This window comes from Telmatherina bonti (assembly GCF_933228915.1).
Source record: "Telmatherina bonti genome assembly, chromosome: 3".
NCBI classification, from domain to species: domain Eukaryota; kingdom Metazoa; phylum Chordata; class Actinopteri; order Atheriniformes; family Telmatherinidae; genus Telmatherina; species Telmatherina bonti.
Window position 1 is genome coordinate 40299129 of NC_136621.1, and position 19849 is coordinate 40318977.

At 48.0% G+C, this 19849-nt stretch overlaps 1 protein-coding gene across 3 annotated transcripts in view; it reads left to right on the forward strand.

Annotated features, from left to right (window-relative positions):
• vps54 (VPS54 subunit of GARP complex) overlaps nt 1-19494 on the forward strand; it is a 31833-nt gene extending 12339 nt beyond the window's left edge. For 2 of the 3 annotated variants that reach the window (XM_079264535.1, XM_079264537.1), the window contains 17 exons: nt 16-142; nt 5692-5721; nt 6264-6371; nt 6494-6549; nt 6655-6751; nt 9125-9450; nt 11734-11863; nt 11930-12111; nt 13767-13879; nt 15742-15805; nt 15878-15983; nt 16045-16132; nt 16202-16323; nt 16460-16540; nt 17835-17942; nt 18018-18112; nt 18211-19494. In XM_079264535.1, coding sequence (XP_079120661.1) covers nt 16-142; nt 5692-5721; nt 6264-6371; nt 6494-6549; nt 6655-6751; nt 9125-9450; nt 11734-11863; nt 11930-12111; nt 13767-13879; nt 15742-15805; nt 15878-15983; nt 16045-16132; nt 16202-16323; nt 16460-16540; nt 17835-17942; nt 18018-18112; nt 18211-18316 — 1939 coding nt within the window. In that variant the 3' untranslated portion in view covers nt 18317-19494. The remainder of the gene's footprint in view (nt 1-15; nt 143-5691; nt 5722-6263; nt 6372-6493; nt 6550-6654; nt 6752-9124; nt 9451-11733; nt 11864-11929; nt 12112-13766; nt 13880-15741; nt 15806-15877; nt 15984-16044; nt 16133-16201; nt 16324-16459; nt 16541-17834; nt 17943-18017; nt 18113-18210) is intronic. The other variant, XM_079264536.1, reaches the window with a different exon arrangement.
• Nucleotides 19495-19849: the final 355 nt, after the last annotated feature.

Sequence of the window (19849 nt, forward strand, 5' to 3'; positions counted from 1 at the left end):
GTGTGCGTCCCTCAGACATCTGGGATCGCAGTTATGTGAGCTGGAGAAGCTGATCGATAAGATGATGGTGGAGGACTTCAGTATGTACGCTCGCGGTGATCTGAACCGCAGTCTGAAGGAGGAGCCGCAGGTCCTGGAGAAGGTCTGAACAAACTCCTCATTCATGCTTTCAGACTCACAATAACTGATAAATATCCTGTTTACCAAAGCAGCTAATGATCCCGTGTGCTTCCTGTCCAGGTGGTCTTTACATTCAACGTGTGTGTTTTAAATCAGCGTTTTCAATGTGGTGGTGACGCTGGTTAAACCACGCTGGTTAAACCACGCTGGGTAAACCACGCTGGGTACACCACGCTGGGTAAACCACGCTGGGTAAACCACGCTGGGTACACCACGCTGGGTACACCATGCTGGGTACACCACGCTGGGTACACCACGCTGGGTAAACCACGCTGGGTAAACCACGCTGGGTACACCACGCTGGGTACACCATGCTGGGTACACCACGCTGGGTACACCATGCTGGGTAAACCACGCTGGGTAAACCACGCTGGGTAAACCATGCGGGGTAAACCATGCTGGTTAAACCATGCTGGTTAAACCATGCTGGTTAAACCATGCTGGTTAAACCACGCTGGGTAAACCACGCTGGGTAAACCACGCTGGGTAAACCACGCTGGGTACACCACGCTGGGTAAACCACGCTGGGTAAACCACGCTGGGTAAACCACGCTGGGTACACCACGCTGGGTACACCACGCTGGGTAAACCACGCTGGGTACACCACGCTGGGTACACCACGCTGGGTAAACCACGCTGGGTAAACCACGCTGGGTAAACCACGCTGGGTAAACCATGCTGGGTAAACCACGCTGGGTAAACCACGCTGGGTAAACCACGCTGGGTACACCATGCTGGGTACACCACGCTGGGTACACCACGCTGGGTACACCACGCTGGGTACACCACGCTGGGTACACCATGCTGGGTAAACCACGCTGGGTAAACCACGCTGGGTAAACCATGCTGGGTACACCATGCTGGGTAAACCACGCTGGGTAAACCACGCTGGGTACACCACGCTGGGTACACCACGCTGGGTACACCATGCTGGGTAAACCACGCTGGGTAAACCACGCTGGGTAAACCATGCTGGGTACACCATGCTGGGTAAACCACGCTGGGTAAACCACGCTGGGTACACCATGCTGGGTAAACCACGCTGGGTAAACCACGCTGGGTAAACCATGCTGGGTAAACCATGCTGGTTAAACCATGCTGGTTAAACCACGCTGGTTAAACCACGCTGGTTAAACCACGCTGGTTAAACCACGCTGGTTAAACCACGCTGGTTAAACCACGCTGGGTACACCATGCTGGGTACACCATGCTGGGTACACCATGCTGGGTACACCATGCTGGGTAAACCACGCTGGGTAAACCATGCTGGTTAAACCACGCTGGGTAAACCACGCTGGGTACACCACGCTGGGTACACCATGCTGGGTACACCATGCTGGGTACACCACGCTGGGTAAACCATGCTGGTTAAACCACGCTGGGTAAACCACGCTGGGTAAACCACGCTGGGTACACCACGCTGGGTACACCACGCTGGGTACACCACGCTGGGTAAACCACGCTGGGTAAACCACGCTGGGTAAACCACGCTGGGTAAACCACGCTGGGTAAACCACGCTGGGTACACCACGCTGGTTAAACCACGCTGGTTAAACCACGCTGGTTAAACCACGCTGGTTAAACCACGCTGGTTAAACCACGCTGGTTAAACCACGCTGGGTAAACCATGCTGGTTAAACCACGCTGGGTAAACCACGCTGGGTAAACCACGCTGGGTACACCACGCTGGGTACACCACGCTGGGTACACCACGCTGGGTACACCACGCTGGGTAAACCATGCCGCTGGTTAAACCACGCTGGTTAAACCACGCTGGTTAAACCATGCTGGTTAAACCACGCTGGGTACACCACGCTGGGTACACCATGCTGGGTACACCATGCTGGGTAAACCACGCTGGGTAAACCACGCTGGGTAAACCATGCTGGTTAAACCACGCTGGGTAAACCACGCTGGGTAAACCACGCTGGGTAAACCACGCTGGGTACACCATGCTGGGTAAACCACGCTGGGTAAACCACGCTGGGTAAACCACGCTGGGTAAACCACGCTGGGTACACCACGCTGGGTACACCACGCTGGGTACACCACGCTGGGTACACCACGCTGGGTACACCACGCTGGGTACACCACGCTGGGTACACCACGCTGGGTACACCACGCTGGGTACACCACGCTGGGTAAACCATGCTGGGTAAACCATGCTGGGTAAACCACGCTGGTTAAACCACGCTGGGTACACCATGCTGGGTACACCACGCTGGGTAAACCACGCTGGGTAAACCACGCTGGTTAAACCATGCTGGTTAAACCATGCTGGGTAAACCACGCTGGTTAAACCACGCTGGTTAAACCACGCTGGTTAAACCATGCTGGTTAAACCATGCTGGGTACACCATGCTGGGTACACCATGCTGGGTACACCACGCTGGTTAAACCATGCTGGGTACACCATGCTGGTTAAACCATGCTGGTTAAACCATGCTGGGTAAACCACGCTGGTTAAACCACGCTGGGTAAACCACGCTGGGTAAACCACGCTGGGTAAACCACGCTGGGTAAACCACGCTGGTTAAACCATGCTGGGTACACCATGCTGGTTAAACCACGCTGGGTAAACCACGCTGGTTAAACCACGCTGGTTAAACCACGCTGGTTAAACCACGCTGGTTAAACCATGCTGGTTAAACCATGCTGGGTACACCATGCTGGGTACACCATGCTGGGTACACCACGCTGGTTAAACCATGCTGGTTAAACCATGCTGGGTAAACCATGCTGGGTAAACCACGCTGGTTAAACCACGCTGGTTAAACCACGCTGGTTAAACCATGCTGGGTAAACCATGCTGGGTAAACCACGCTGGGTAAACCACGCTGGTTAAACCACGCTGGGTAAACCATGCTGGTTAAACCACGCTGGTTAAACCACGCTGGTTAAACCATGCTGGGTACACCATGCTGGTTAAACCATGCTGGTTAAACCACGCTGGTTAAACCACGCTGGTTAAACCACGCTGGGTAAACCACGCTGGGTAAACCACGCTGGTTAAACCACGCTGGTTAAACCATGCTGGGTAAACCACGCTGGTTAAACCACGCTGGGTACACCATGCTGGTTAAACCACGCTGGTTAAACCACGCTGGTTAAACCACGCTGGGTAAACCACGCTGGTTAAACCACGCTGGGTACACCACGCTGGTTAAACCATGCTGGTTAAACAACGCTGGGTACACCACGCTGGTTAAACCATGCTGGGTACACCATGCTGGTTAAACCACGCTGGTTAAACCATGCTGGGTACACCACGCTGGTTAAACCATGCTGGGTACACCATGCTGGTTAAACCACGCTGGGTACACCACGCTGGTTAAACCATGCTGGGTACACCATGCTGGTTAAACCACGCTGGTTAAACCACGCTGGGTACACCATGCTGGTTAAACCACGCTGGGTAAACCACGCTGGTTAAACCACGCTGGTTAAACCATGCTGGGTACACCATGCTGGGTACACCATGCTGGTTAAACCATGCTGGGTACACCACGCTGGTTAAACCACGCTGGTTAAACCACGCTGGGTACACCACGCTGGTTAAACCACGCTGGGTACACCACGCTGGTTAAACCACGCTGGTTAAACCACGCTGGTTAAACCACGCTGGGTACACCATGCTGGTTAAACCACGCTGGTTAAACCACGCTGGTTAAACCATGCTGGTTAAACCATGCTGGGTACACCATGCTGGTTAAACCACGCTGGTTAAACCACGCTGGGTACACCATGCTGGTTAAACCATGCTGGGTACACTATGCTGGGTACACCACGCTGGTTAAACCATGCTGGGTACACCACGCTGGTTAAACCACGCTGGGTAAACCATGCTGGGTAAACCATGCTGGGTAAACCATGCTGGGTACACCACGCTGGTTAAACCATGCTGGGTACACCACGCTGGGTAAACCACGCTGGGTAAACCATGCTGGGTAAACCATGCTGGGTAAACCATGCTGGGTACACCACGCTGGTTAAACCATGCTGGTTAAACCACGCTGGGTAAACCACGCTGGGTAAACCACGCTGGTTAAACCACGCTGGTTAAACCACGCTGGGTACACCATGCTGGGTAAACCACGCTGGGTAAACCACGCTGGGTAAACCACGCTGGGTAAACCACGCTGGTTAAACCATGCTGGGTACACCACGCTGGGTAAACCATGCTGGGTAAACCATGCTGGGTAAACCACGCTGGGTAAACCACGCTGGTTAAACCACGCTGGTTAAACCACGCTGGTTAAACCATGCTGGGTAAACCACGCTGGGTAAACCACGCTGGGTACACCACGCTGGTTAAACCACGCTGGTTAAACCACGCTGGGTAAACCACGCTGGGTACACCACGCTGGTTAAACCATGCTGGGTAAACCACGCTGGGTACACCACGCTGGGTACACCACGCTGGGTACACCACGCTGGGTAAACCATGCTGGGTAAACCACGCTGGGTAAACCACGCTGGTTAAACCACGCTGGGTAAACCACGCTGGGTAAACCACGCTGGGTAAACCATGCTGGGTAAACCACGCTGGGTAAACCACGCTGGTTAAACCACGCTGGGTAAACCATGCTGGGTAAACCATGCTGGGTACACCACGCTGGTTAAACCATGCTGGGTAAACCATGCTGGGTAAACCACGCTGGTTAAACCATGCTGGGTAAACCATGCTGGGTACACCACGCTGGGTACACCACGCTGGGTAAACCACGCTGGGTAAACCACGCTGGGTAAACCATGCTGGGTAAACCACGCTGGGTAAACCACGCTGGTTAAACCACGCTGGGTAAACCATGCTGGGTAAACCATGCTGGGTACACCACGCTGGTTAAACCATGCTGGGTAAACCATGCTGGGTAAACCATGCTGGGTAAACCATGCTGGGTAAACCATGCTGGGTACACCACGCTGGGTAAACCACGCTGGGTAAACCACGCTGGGTAAACCATGCTGGGTACACCACGCTGGGTAAACCACGCTGGTTAAACCACGCTGGGTAAACCACGCTGGGTAAACCAGCGGCTGGTCCGGGACCAGCTGTAGGCGGTGGAGGAGACACTGGTTAATCCCAGTATAAAGCGTGTTGCAGTCGTCCAGTCTGGAGGAGATGAATGACCCTTTCCAGGACATCATGGGGAATAAAAGGCTTCACTCTACTAATCAGCCTTCAGTGATAAAAACTAGACTGGACTACGGCTCTGACCTGCTTATAAAACCTAAAATTAAAATCAAAGAAAACCCAAAGATTTTAATAAAAGAGCTAAAAGAGTCTAAAGAGCCGACAGCACTGCTGCATCCAGCCAGCAGTTCAGTTTTCCCAGAAGTTAAAACTTCAGTTTTATCCTTATTTCTGCAGAAGGAGTTTAGTTCTGCAGATGAAGGATGATGTGGAAGGTTCCATCTCAGCCTAAAATGGCTCATTTTAAGCTGCATGAGGAAAGTTTTGGTCATAACTGAGGTGAAATATGTGTTTAACGGATGTAATACTCATCACAGGTTCACACCGCAAATGCTGCTTCACAAAAGGTGCGACACACACACACACACACAAATACACACACACACACACACACACACCTGGATGTGATTAAATCAGTGAATCCTGTCTGCAGCTGAAATCAGGCTCAGACGGGATCACTGAATCCCTTTTCCAGAACTGCTGACTGGTTCTGTGTCTTCATGCATTTAATTTGCTTTGGATCACTGCTTGGTGTTTTCATGGGTGCAGAAAAATCCACGTGGTGTTGCGTAAAAACTGATCTTCAGACTGATAAGTAGCTGTGTCTGTTTATGAACCTGATTTTAAACGTGAGCTGCGGTGAAACTGATTGGTTGTGAGACAGTCGTGTGGCTGTCGTGTGGCTCTGCTGTCAGCTGAGAAACAACGTTTTGGTTTCATCACTCGGCTCATGCTAATCCTGAGATGTGATTATTAATAATCTGCTGCTTTGATGAGCTTCATTCAGAACAAATAAAGCTTTTGTTTGTAATCAGATGCTTAAAGCTCTTCATCTGGAGCTGAAGACTCCTTTCTGACTTTTCTTTTCGTACATTTGTGTGTTTTCCAGGAGCGTCTGGAGTCGCTTGTGTTTGGTCTCCTGCGGCAGAGGAAGCTGGGCTTTCTGGACATTTACAGTGACGAGATGTTGGTAGCTGCTAAGACCATTGTCACACAGGTACGGCGCCGAACACCGACTGTGTGACGGCTCAGTGATTCTGCTCCAAACCAGCACATTCCAGATGGTTCCAGGTCAATGATACAACGTTTAGTTGTTCTGAAACCTGTTTGTCTTCGCAGTGTGTGGCAGAGAGTGTTGCACACATTGAAGACATCGACACAGACGTCGTCATTAAGTAAGTAGACTTGTTCTTATAATTACCATAAAATATATTGTGCAGCTTAACCCTCCAGGCGCGCCTGTCCTGCGCTTACCGTTATGTACCTCTGCGTTTGTTCAGGCAAGCAGACCAGATGCGGCTGATGACGTTCCCTCAGTGGTTCGAGCTCCTGAAAAACGTTTTCGAGAGTTTTATTCTCTTCCTGCAGAGAATCAAGGTGAGTAAAACCTGGGAAAAGATGTTAAAGCTGGGGAAGGTGATGTCAAGGGGCTAGCAGGATGTGAAAGTGGCGCCCTGTCTTGGCTCCTCCCCCTGCATTGGCCCCTCCCCTCTGGTTCTAGTTTTGCTACTTGCGTGATCCAAGGCTTTTTTCTTACTTCCGCCAAGGGGGGAATTTTTTCCGGCGTTAATCTGTTTGTGTTCCAGATAATTCAAAAAGTTCTGGACGGATTTTAATTAAATTTTCAGGACTTGTTGGAAATGTGAAAAAGAAGAACTGATTTAATTCTGGTGGTGATCCGGATCACCGTTTGGATCCAGGAATTTTTTAAAGGCCGTGGCGGAGCTTTACGCTCTGGGAGTTTTTTTTTTATTCGCAGCTTTATCCACCAACAATTTTCTCTTTCTGGCTGTTTAGCAGGAGCTGAACGTTTGGATTGGTCAGAGTTTTTACAGATTTACAGTAAACTGAGGGGTCTAACTATATTTCTTATTGTTCATGATTACAGAATGTATAGACTACTATCAGGACGAGGAACCACTTCACCCAGAGGAACACGTCTCTGAGCAACGTTACCTACTGGAGCTTTAAGCGTTAGTCTGGATGAGACTTTACACGTTTATTCACGACTGAACCTTTGTCCTCAGATTTAACCTTCTGATACCAAAAATGTCCATGCAGAAAAAAGCTGCTTTAAAAACATTCATTCATTCATTCATCATCCTAACTGCTTAGTCCGATGAAGGGTCGCGGGGAAGCTGGAGCCTATCCCAGCTGGCTTTGGGCAAAAGGCAGGGAACACCCTGGACAGCTCGCCAGTCCATCGCAGGGACACACAGAGACAAACAACCACTCACGCCACTCCTATGGGCGATGTAGAGTGCTATAAAAACAAAATACTCCATTTATTTTTCTTCATAAATCAACTTCAGACCTTCTCAAACTACCAAACAAACCAAACAGAATATTTGAAAAAATCCTCCCAGATGTTTCCAACATTTACTGGAATGTAAGACCAAGACGCGTTCTCTGAGACAAAACCCCGACAATCCACCCCGTAGTTTATCTGTAAGGGTGCCAACAAACAGATACATGCAGGTAAACACACCAGCTCCTTGGTGGAGGTGATGAAGGGAAGGACAAACATCCAGAGCCAGAAACCAGCTCAGGGAGGGTGGCCAGCTTCTCCTACTGGTTGGAAGTGGAGAGCAACTGGAAAGAGGAAGACTTCGGCCAGGAAGACCTGCTGAGCGTAGAAACAAGCTGATGAGACTGTTCTTAGTTTCTACATGGACGATTAAAGAGCAGAGAGATGAAGGAAGAGCCCAGTGCATCATGGGACGCTGGTGGACGTGGTTGCAGCTTGTTCCCCACCCTTCAGCCAAGCAGAACCTTCCTCTTTATGCTGTCCGACGGGTATTCGTGTCAGCGGTCGGACATTGAGGTGGGCGTGGTTAAAGTGGAGAAGCGTGAAGCAGAAAGTTGTTACTTCCTGTTTCTGCTGGACGGAAACTTTTACAGAACCGCTGATCCTTAGAGACATGAAGATGTTTCCAACACGTGGCGATCCTGCTAAGTGCACAACCTGCTAGCTCTCATCAGAACCCTCGCCGCAGCGTTTTGGATCAGCTGGACATGTTTCAGGACTTGTTTGGGACAGAACATTCATGAGGAACTGCAGTAATCCAGTCTGGAAGTAACAAAGACATGAACTAGTTTCTCTGCATCACTCTGAGACAGAATCTTCCTCTTTTTACACATTTATTTAACATCATTTCACGTATTTTAGCATTGTTTTAAATGCGAGCAAAAGGACGAATCCTGGTCACATACAACTCGCTGTAAAGATGAAGGTAAAAAGGTTCCTTTCTGTCGTACCGGAAGCAGATTTAACACTATCCAGAGTTCTTGCATAGAAGGACACATTTGTTCAGAGCTGCTCCGCGACTTCAGTCTCGTCTGAACTTAGAAGGACAAAATTCAGTCATCCACATGTTTATGTCTGGAAGACATCTTTGTAATCTACAAACTGATTGGCTTCATCAGGCTTCATGGAGAGATAAATCAGAGCATCATCTGCATAGAAATGACAGTTTCTACCCTGCTGCTGATGTTACCGAAACATGTATAACACAACAGTTACTGGTCCAAGTTCAGAGCCCTGAGGAACTCTGTGTTGGGGATAGAAATGGAAGTAGAAGATCTTGGACGTACGACGATGTTTGGTCACAAGAATTTTATAAATGTTAAATTCTATCCCTTTAAAAAACAATCCAGAAACTAAACGAAGTTGAGAAAAATGTACAAAACTGCCTAAACAGGAACATAAACAGTGTTTTATCATCTGTTCTCTCTCTGTTTGTCTTCAAGGGCACTTTAAACGTGATCAGAAACGTGGTTCTGGAGGTTCTGGACTCGAATCAGAAGAACCGGTTCCTGACGGAGACCAGCTCCGGGACATCGAGCCAGGAGGCCTCCCAGAGCTCGTTCCTGCATCATGGGGAGGCTGAGCTAGCTTACCTCACCCATGAAGGTCTGTTCATCAGCGATGCGCTGACCGAGGTCCACCAGCAGGCGTCGCAGGATCAAAACTCCGCAACGAGCTCCAGGATCCAGCAGGGTTCTGGGGAAACTGCAGCCAGTGACCCGGCTTCTGGGATCACAGAGATGTCCGCCTGCAGAGAGCAGAGCTTCATGTATGTCACGCAGCAGTTCCTCTTCGGTTCTCTTCATCTGGTTTTAAAGAAAAAGGGGAAAACCAACTTGGTATTGATTAATCAGACATGCTTCTCCAGTAGGTGGCGTATCATCTAGCTAGCTCCGTTAGCAAACGCCTTGACTGAATTTTAGTGAAAGACATCCAGTAGGGCTGCATGATTCTGGATAAAATGAGAATCAGGATTTTTTTGCTTAGAATTGAGATCACGATTTTTTTCCAATATAAATATTTATTGCATGTATTACCGGCACATCAACTTTGCAACAGCTGACACTGAACATAAAAACAATAAATGTCTCTCGTCTTCTCTTCCACACACAACCTTTGAATAATTTTAATAGTAAAATTTTTTAACAATATTTTTCTGTGCATAAGGTGATGAGAGGTCGGTATGTTTCTTAAAATATCAACAGGAGGGTTGGACATGAAGCTAGAAACTTCACACAGTAGTCCTTTGGTTAAATTCGATATTCTGATATTTAACAATGGAGGACAAAAGTGATTTATGCAATGTGGGTCTAAAGGTAATCAGAATCTACTTTTTTAAAGTCATAGCCTATTTCAATGGCAAAATAAAAATCATTGTGACTGTGCACGTGGACTTGTGCAGGTGTCCTCTCTGCTCCTCTGACCGGCTGGGAGTGTTTTATGATGGGGAGAGACTCCCACCGCTCGTTCCGGACAGTCACTGCTAAACAATATGTGCTTCAAGTCAGTCGCCAAAACACCAGAAACGTCTCCAGTAACTCCAGTAACGTCTCCAGTAGCGTCTCCAGTAACTCCAGTAGCGTCTCCAGTAACGTCTCCAGTAACTCCAGTAAAAGTCACTAGATTTGTTGCTAGTCGCTTTTAACAAAAAAGGTCGCAAGATTTGGCGAGAAAGTCGGCAAGTTTTTTCCTACGAGCCGGCATCTGCATCACGTGGCGTAAGGATCCGCCATTGTCATTTGTTGAGGGAGAAAGAGGGAGCGCTTGTTTTTATGCAGGTGATGTCCCAGTTCGAAATGCGGTACATTTGTGGTCTTTTTTTTTTTTTTCTTCTTCTTTTTTTTTCGTCGTCATTTGAAAATGAGATCGTATGAATTGAGATTGCGATTTTTTTAACGATTAATTGTGCAGCTCTAACATCCACTAGTTTGTTCTTTCTTCTCGGCTTTAACCAACAAAAAAACCCCACCTTTTTGCTGATTTTTAGTGCCGAGTTGTGCAGGAAGGTCGGGAAGGTAAATATTGACAACTCCTTGAAGATAGACAAGTTGTCGAGTATTTCCTTTCCCCTACAAGATGGTTGACCCTGAGAAGGTGGTTTATCTGCTGCTAATGTCTGGCTGAGATTATTGCCTTCCCTCTGTAATGGTACGAGTCCGCCATCTCTCCACCGACTCCAGTTTGCAGTAATGCAGCTGCTGACTGGAAACAGACCTTTGGACCACAGAACTCCCATCCTTCCTGAACTTTCCATTCGTTTACGGCCCAGTTTCACATGTAATTACTACCTTAGAAGAGCCTGATTGGCTCTCCTAACCAAGCGTGTTTTGCTTCAGACCCATTAGTGCTACGTTACGCTGGACACTCAGATGGACGAACGGTTTCGTCCATTTCCTGCATCGGCTACGAACGTACCTCTGTTTTCAAGCAGCTCAGCTGTCTGTAACGCAGAAAACGGAGCAATACCAGCGGAAGTCACGGCTGTATTTAGATAAATGAGTAAAATTTATAGAAAATAGAATAAGGATTTGCAGGTTTTTCCACTGAATAGCGTTTAGTTGCCAAGTAGCCATTTAGCCTTGTTTCATGCTTTTCCACGGCTTCTCACAGTCTTTCTCTGTTTCCTTTTATAATTCCTTGTTAAACTCTGCATTTCGCCGTTTGCTATCGGGATGGAGGTTCTGTTCCTCCGTCCATACATACCACGCCATCTTTACCTGAAACAATCTGCTCGTGTGACCCCCGCGACGCGTCCGGGCATGTGTAAATACTTCTACATGGACGCGTCTGATCAGGGCGTAAGAACCCATCAGCGATGTTTGGGAGGTTTTAGGTGTTTATCAGCCGGTTTTATCTCGACATTAAGGTTTTGTGAACGCAGCTACAGCTGTGTTCGTGGAAACGCCTCCAGCTGTTTTATTATTTATTAATCTAAAAAAGAAACCTTTTAAAAATGCTGTAAATTTCAGGTGTTTGTGATGAGAAGTGTTAGATTTGACATTTTTGAGCCAAGAAAAGCTGTAAAACATTTAATTCTGACGCCTCTGTTCAGGTCTGGTGAGAACATGATGCCCACTGAGCTGGAGCTGAACTGTGTGATCAACAACACCCAGGAGCTGCTGTACACGGCCTCCGACGTCAGCCATGACCGATGTGTCAAAGTCCTCACTGCCAGAGCCAAGGTATGATACACGTACGTCGCCTGTTCTAACACCGACAGCTGAAACTAAACTGTTTGCCTCCAACAGGACGGCTCTCTGGAGCGGCTCAGCTCTGCAGAGTTCGTGTGTCTGTCTCAGGCCGTAGAGGGATTCGTCAGGGACACGGAGGAGCTGTGTGGCCGGCGAAGCGTCTCCTTGAGGGGGGCGCTGCAGAGTCAGGCCAACCGCTTCGTCCACCGCTTCCACGACGAGCGAAAGACCAAACTTAGGTAATGTTGATCTGAAATTTCGAAGTGAAAGTCCCCGAATCTAAAGCGGACGTGTTGTTCAGGCGGCAGCGGCTTTGAACAGGGTTCCTTCTGGGTCTTAAAACGTCTAAAAATTCACTACATTCACATTTAAAGAAGCACTATGTAACGTTCTGACCTTAAAACTCAACATCCTGGACTTGTTCGATGACACAGTGACATCTATCATGTGCATCTTTAGAGACGCCGCTGCCCAAAATCATATTTTTTATTTTCTATTTTGTTTATTTTATTTTTTATATTTTCTTTAACTACCAGAATTTTTCAGTCTGATGAGAAAGATGAAATGTAAACGGAAATATACAAAGAATTTTGAGGTCTACAAAAATTTGACCAAACACGATCTTGGTCCGCATGGATACACCCCCCGACAACCGGACCGATTCGGCCAACTGGACCGAGTCGGCCAACCGGACCGAGTCGGCCAACCGGACCGATTCGGCCAACCGGACCGAGTCCCAAAACCGGACCGAGTCCCAAAACCGGACCGAGTCCCAAAACCGGACCGAGTCGGCCAACCGGACCGAGTCCCAAAACCGGACCGATTCGGCCAACCGGACCGATTCGGCCAACCGGACCGAGTCCCAAAACCAGACCGAGTCGGCCAACCGCACCGAGTCCCAAAACCGGGCCGAGTCCCAAAACCGGGCCGAGTCCCAAAACCGGGCCGAGTCCCAAAACCGGGCCGAGTCCCAAAACCGGACCGATTCTGCCAACCGGACCGAGTCCCAAAACCGGACCGATTCTGCCAACCGGACCGAGTCCCAAAACCGGACCGATTCTGCCAACCGGACCGAGTCCCAAAACCGGACCGAGTCCCAAAACCGGACCGATGCGGCCACCCGGACCGATGCGGCCACCCGGACCGATGCGGCCAACCGGACCGATGCGGCCAACCGGACCGAGTCCCAAAACCGGACCGATTCTGCCAACCGGACCGATTCTGCCAACCGGACCGAGTCCCAAAACCGGACCGAGTCGGCCAACCGGACCGAGTCGGCCAACCGGACCGAGTCCCAAAACCGGACCGAGTCCCAAAACCGGACCGAGTCCCAAAACCGGACCGAGTCCCAAAACCGGACCGAGTCGGCCAACCGGACCGAGTCCCAAAACCGGACCGATTCTGCCAACCGGACCGATTCTGCCAACCGGACCGAGTCCCAAAACCGGACCGAGTCGGCCAACCGGACCGAGTCGGCCAACCGGACCGAGTCGGCCAACCGGACCGAGTCGGCCAACCGGACCGAGTCCCAAAACCGGACCGAGTCCCAAAACCGGACCGAGTCGGCCAACCGGACCGAGTCCCAAAACCGGACCGAGTCGGCCAACCGGACCGAGTCCCAAAACCGGACCGATTCGGCCAACCGGACCGAGTCGGCCAAACGGACCGAGTCGGCCAACCGGACCGAGTCTAGCAGACTTTCCTGGAATGTGAACCAGTTTCCAGCTACCTGCTGGCAGGAAATGGCCCAGTTTGCCACCATGTTTCATGGTTCTGGTACTGCTTCATTTGGTCTCAAAGGTCTTCAGAAGGATTGATCTTTAAAATACTGATCATGAAGACATACAGTATGTAATCAAGCGTGGGGTGAATTTGTTGCTGTGTCTTCCTGCAGCCTCCTCCTGGATAACGAGCGCTGGAAACAGGCAGAGGTTCCAGCAGAGTTTCAGGACCTGGTTAACTCCATCGCTGACGGCAGGATAACTCTACCGGAGCGCAAAACCTCAGGTAGCCCCGAACGTTGATTTTTGCTACCTTACAGGCATGCACACTGCACAAACTAGAGCCTTCTGCACCCATCACAACCAATTACCTTGACGGCATTGGTTGTGATGGGGTTCCTGTCATGGGTCCTCCCCTGTCTTGGCCCCTCCCACTGTTGTGGCTCCTCCCCCTCTGGTTCTGCTCCTTGCCTAGGCTCCTCCCCCTGCACTGGCCCCTCCCCCTCTGGTTATGCTCCTTGCCTTGGCTCCTCCCCCTGCATTGGCCCCTCCCCTTGCCTTGGCTCCTCCTCCTCTTGTTCTGCTCCTTGCCTTGGCTCCTCCCCCTTCATTGGCCCCTCCCCTTGCCTTGGCTCCTCCTCTTGTTCTGCTCCTTGCCTTGGCTCCTCCCCCTGCATTGGCCCCTCCCCTTGCATTGGCCCCTCCCCCTCTGGTTGTGCTCCTTGCGTGATCCAAGACTTTTTTATTCGCAGCTTTTTCCACCAACGATTTTCTCTTTCTCAGCTGTTTAGCAGGAGGAGGCAAATAAACCGAGCCGGGTTGGGAAATCCTTCCTGCATTTTCTCAGCCACGTTTGCCTTCCGAGTTTCTTCTTCACTACTTTGTGTTTTCATCCTAACATGCTGTTTATATGCAGGGTGTGGTTATCAGGTATGCGCTGCTGGAGGGGGAGGAGGGGAGCCGGGAGAAGAAGCTACAAAATATAAAAAATAAACAACTCCATTTGGGTCGGAACGTTTGGATTGGTCAGAGTTTTTACAGATTTACAGTAAACTGAGGGGTCTAACTATATTTCTTATTGTTCATGATTACCGAATGTATAGACTACTATCAGGACGAGGAACCACTTCACCCAGAGGAACACGTCTCTGAGGAACGTTACCTACTAGAGATTTAATGTCAAAATAAAATCTGATAGTAAAACTACCAACATGCACCAGCAGCTCCACTCAGCCCAGTTAGAGGAGATGCTGGTTCTGAACATTTCCTGAAGATTCATGGAAAATACGTTTGATTTATTTCTGCTTCCATGTAAATAAGACAGTGGAGGTAAATGTGGATTAATTGATACTTAGTGGAGTATAAGTAGTATAAATGCAGCAAGAAAAGATGTGTTAAAGTTTATATATCAAACTGTGGCGCTCCTTTCCACCACACTGACTCCTGTAAAACCTGAAGAAACATCAATATTACATGATTCCAAATGAGTAAAAAGAATGTTTTGTGATAAACTGCAGCTTTATGGTTTAAAGTTTTACACTTTAAAAGCTGTTTCCTATCCTCCACTCTGCAAGTCTGCTGTTAGTCGGATGTGTTCCCCACCAGAAACGTACCTGTACGCAGCCGCAGCTGATTGGTCGATATTTACGCACCTTTTAGTTCAAACATGTCGCCCCTGCAGAGCAGGACTGTGAAATGTAGCAGGTTCAGTCTGACTGCTTGTAACGCTGACACAAACACCAGAGCTCTGCCTTCACTGACATCCCCTCACTTCATTCTCCATCCTCTGGTCTGTAAACATATTTACACACATGAACACACACACATTCAGACGTTTCACACGACGGTTGCGTGGATAACCGGCCAGACCTCCTCCTGACGGTAACATGAAGAGCCGTGGTGTTACGTGAGCTTACTAAACTAGCTTTTCTTTGCTGTGCAGTTCTTCCAGGTAAAATATTTGTTTTTGTATCTGTTGGTCCGTCTGGCTTCATCAGAAGCTGTTGTTCTGTGAAAGCCATGAGAAATCCGGTCCAGCAGCACATGGATACAGATGTGAAGCGCAGCCAGACATCAGATGTCACTCATTTATCATGATTAGTGATTAAAATGCATCATTAATATAGCAGGTGGTGTTTCCTCCTGCAGGTCCAGATGACAGGAAACCCACAGAGTTTCTTCTGGTCAACGGGCAGAAATACGCCGTCGTCGGGTTGGTACCACGCCACCAGGAAGATCAGATCAAAGGTTTTCCTGTCAAATAAAATCAGCTGTGTTTGTTCAGGACGGTTCTGCTGCTGATCCGGATCTTTCTGGAATACTGTCAGTGTGTGAACGACATCCCGTCGGTCGCCACCGACATGCTGACGCGCCTGTCGGACCTCCTAAAGGTAAAACAGCAGCTTGGACTGGTTTTATCTGCTCAGAGAATAATGTGTTTCTGCTCCGCAGCACTTCAACTCCCGCAGCTGCCAGTTGGTTCTGGGAGCCGGAGCTTTGCAGGTTGTCGGCCTCAAGACCATCACCACCAAAAACCTGGGTAGGCAGCGGCGGCTGAACACGGCGTTCAGCCGGACACACTGAACTAACAGATGATCTCTCTGCGTAGCGTTGGCGTCCCGCTGCCTGCAGCTGGTGGTTCACTACATTCCCATCATCAGAGCTCATTTTGAGACCAAACTGCAGCCCAGACAGTTCAGCGTCCTGCGACACTTCGACCACATCACCAAGGTAACGCACTGGAGAGGCCGATAAATCGCCTAAAAGACTTTTTAAAAGGAAATGAAAGTAAAAAAGCAGAAATCTGTTTGATTTATTTAGTTATAAAAGAGTAAAGTCTGTTTAAATGAAGCCGTCTGTTCTGCAGGACTACAACGACCACATAGCCGAGATCTCTGCGAAGCTGGTGGCCATCATGGACAGTTTGTTTGAGAAGCTTTTATCAAAGGTGCGATCCGTAACACGACAAGCATGCTTCGCTCTGCTCTTACATCCTGATGAGATGCATTTCTCTAACTTTTTACAACTAATTTAGTGTCTATTTAATAACAATCCCTCATGTCGGGTGGTAACTAACATCTATTTTACCTCTGACTTACAGCTGTGCTCATATGTCTTCATCCCCTTACATAAAAGAAAAGGCTGAATTTACAACAGTCACTCAGATAACTGGAGAGTTAAAAAAAAGGAACAAGAACTAAAAATTTGCTAAAATATAATTTAGTAACATAAGACACTGTTTTTTCATTTAGTTGAGTTGAAGAAAGAAAAAAACCAAACAAACAAACAAATGTGTCCTGGACAAATGAGAGACTTTTCTGTTGAACAGTGGGACAAAATACCTGTCAACAGGTGCAGAAGTCTGACTGAGAGGAACAGAAAACACCTGACTGGAGCGGAAACATTAAAGGATTCTTCAACTAAATATTAGTTCATGACTGATGTAATATGTAATAAATTATCTTATTTGTTTGCTTTTTTAAAAAATATATTTCTATTGAACCAGAATGAGAAAACGATGTAATGATTTTCATAAAATTTTTATTTATTATTACTTTATTTAATTTCAGCTTATTTTACAGGCAGCTGTTTTTTTCCTTCTGTAATGAAAAGGGATGAATAAATATGAACACAGCTGTATGCTGCCTCCTAAAACCAGTCGGGTGTCATTTTGCTTCAGATGCTGCAGGATTTTGTTCTGTAGCCTGAAATATTATTATGAGACGGAGCTGAAACCTGATGAAGATGCTCTGTCCTCTGCTGTGAAGTTGGTCTTTTTAACATGGGAGTCTATGGGGATTTGTTCTGTTGTGGAGCCCCTAGTGGATGAAGGGGGAACTGCAGGTTCTGGCTTCACTTGTAAACCGCCAGACGTTGCTGCCTGGTAATAAACAGTCCTTATATGCCTTGTTTTCCTATTTAACATTGAGCTAAAAGGGCCAAATAAAGACTTTAGACAAAATGAAAAGAGATAAATAATAATATTCTTACTTGTATTAACATTATAATATCTACAGTTATAATAATAATAATAATGTGTTGAACATATAAACTTCAATAACTTTTATTACAGTAGTGTTGCTTTGCCCGAATTAATAATATAATAATATGCCAAATGAATGATATAATAATATTTATATAAAACCATCCTAAACAACACATGCTGCAGCGCTCCGTTCCTCCACCTGGGTGGTCTTAAGGTTTTGGCCTGTTGTGTCTAAGCTCCGACGTTTCCTCCTCAGTACGAAGTGAAGGCTCCAATGCCATCAACCTGTTTCCGAAACGTCTGCAAGCAGATGGCCAAGATGCACGAAGCTATTTACGACCTTTTACCTGAAGGACAGACTCAGGTGAGAACACACCTGTATGAGCTTTATTAACAGTCCGCCGCTGGACGGTAACGGTCCAAGTGTTTTCCTGCACAGATGTTGTTTCTGAGGATCAACGCCAGTTTTAAGATGCACCTGAAGAGGCAGCTGGCTCGACTCGGCGTCGTAAACGATGGAGGACCGCAGCACGGGTAACGATGACATGTCAACCAATCAAACGTCATGTCTGTCTGAGGGTCGGAGTGTCCTCGCCACATGCCAGCAGCGTAATGTGTGTTTTCGTCTCCAGGCTGGTCGTGGTCGACGTGGCCTTCTACACAGAGAATATCCAGGTGCTGAAGAGCCTCGAGCGGCTCGACTTGAACATGGCGGAGATCTGGGAGCAGAAGAGGTGATGGACGACAATCTGGATGTCCTAATGACCAACTAACTGGCCCCAGTGGTGGGGGGGCGACGGCGGGCTGGTTGACCGCCCGCAGGGACCAAAAACAACCGCAAACCAGACATTAAGCAGCAGCAACTTGCTGGACTTGATGAAGAAACACAGAAAGCGGCGCCTCATCTGGCTGCGCGCTGTCCAACAGAACACTAGTAAATTATTAAAGAGTTTTAGAGGTTTGGACATTAACTGTAAAACCGTGGGGTAATTTATTTTCCTGTTCCATGGTGGACTTATCCTCCAGCAGGCTGTGATGTTGAAGGGATTTTCAGATGTTTTTCTATCTTATCTGGACTTTACAGAAGCATTCAGACTGTCAAGGCATCACAGCTCTCAGCTCCATCCTCTTTCTACCAAAGTAAAACCGTCTCTAATTTGGGAATTCTACTGTTCAACCAATCATGCATCACGTCTTCGCCCAACTCAGATCAGATGGTAAACAGGTTAAGGGATTTTTTTATTTTTTAAATTCAAGCTAATGTAGTTAAACACGGGAGTGTGAGGCATGCAGCCTGGCTTGTTCGCCGATTCCTTTCTACTGTAGCTGCATGAACTTTTGTTCACTTGGAAACGGAGCAGAAATGTCGCGTCACGTTTAGGTTTTTAAATCCAGCTTCCAGTCAAACTTCCACTTTTCCCATCATGCAATGTTCCTTTGCTTCATAGCTTTGGTTAGTAAACAAACCCCTGCTCTCTAGCTTTAAATGTCCTAGCTTGCTCGCCAAGTCTCGGGGAACCTGGTGCGTACAGCTCTGTTCCCTTCAGACCTCAGATTGTACAGAAAACATCTGTGCAGGTAGCAGCCACCTCTGCTGGTTTTTTACTCACAGCCAGCGGCTCTTTTTTCTGTTTTCACTCCACACACACGCACACACACCTGTGAAGCGGGAAAAGAAGTCCATTACCTGGACGTGATGTGACAGCGGCCGTCCGTCCATCTCCTGTGAGAGTCGAGCTGAGAATAGAAACTGTTTCATTGCTGTCCGCTTCAGAAGTGCCTACTTTTGATCTGCTGTCAGAGATGATGCTCTCCACTGTAGTGTGCCTACCAAACCACTGTGTACGCAAGCGTGTCTGGAAACCAATTAGGTGGGCAACACGTACGAGAGTCCGAAAGATGTTGAATCCTTCAAACCTGCTGTGAATAAAACACGATAAAAGAGAAACTTGTCTGTTGCTGAGATTTGGCTTTCAGGCTGTGAGAACCATACATACCGATATATACACATGCATAGATATATATATACACACACGTCTATATGTGTGTATGTATACATGCATACATACATACTTAAGTATATGCATACATATATAAATATGTATATAAAATATATATGTATAAATGCACGCATACATACGTGTGTGTGTGTGTGTGTAATATATATACGCACACACACGCATGTACATATACACACATATATTACATGCATACATACATACACTATATATATATATATGTATGTATGTGTATATACATGTGTATATATGT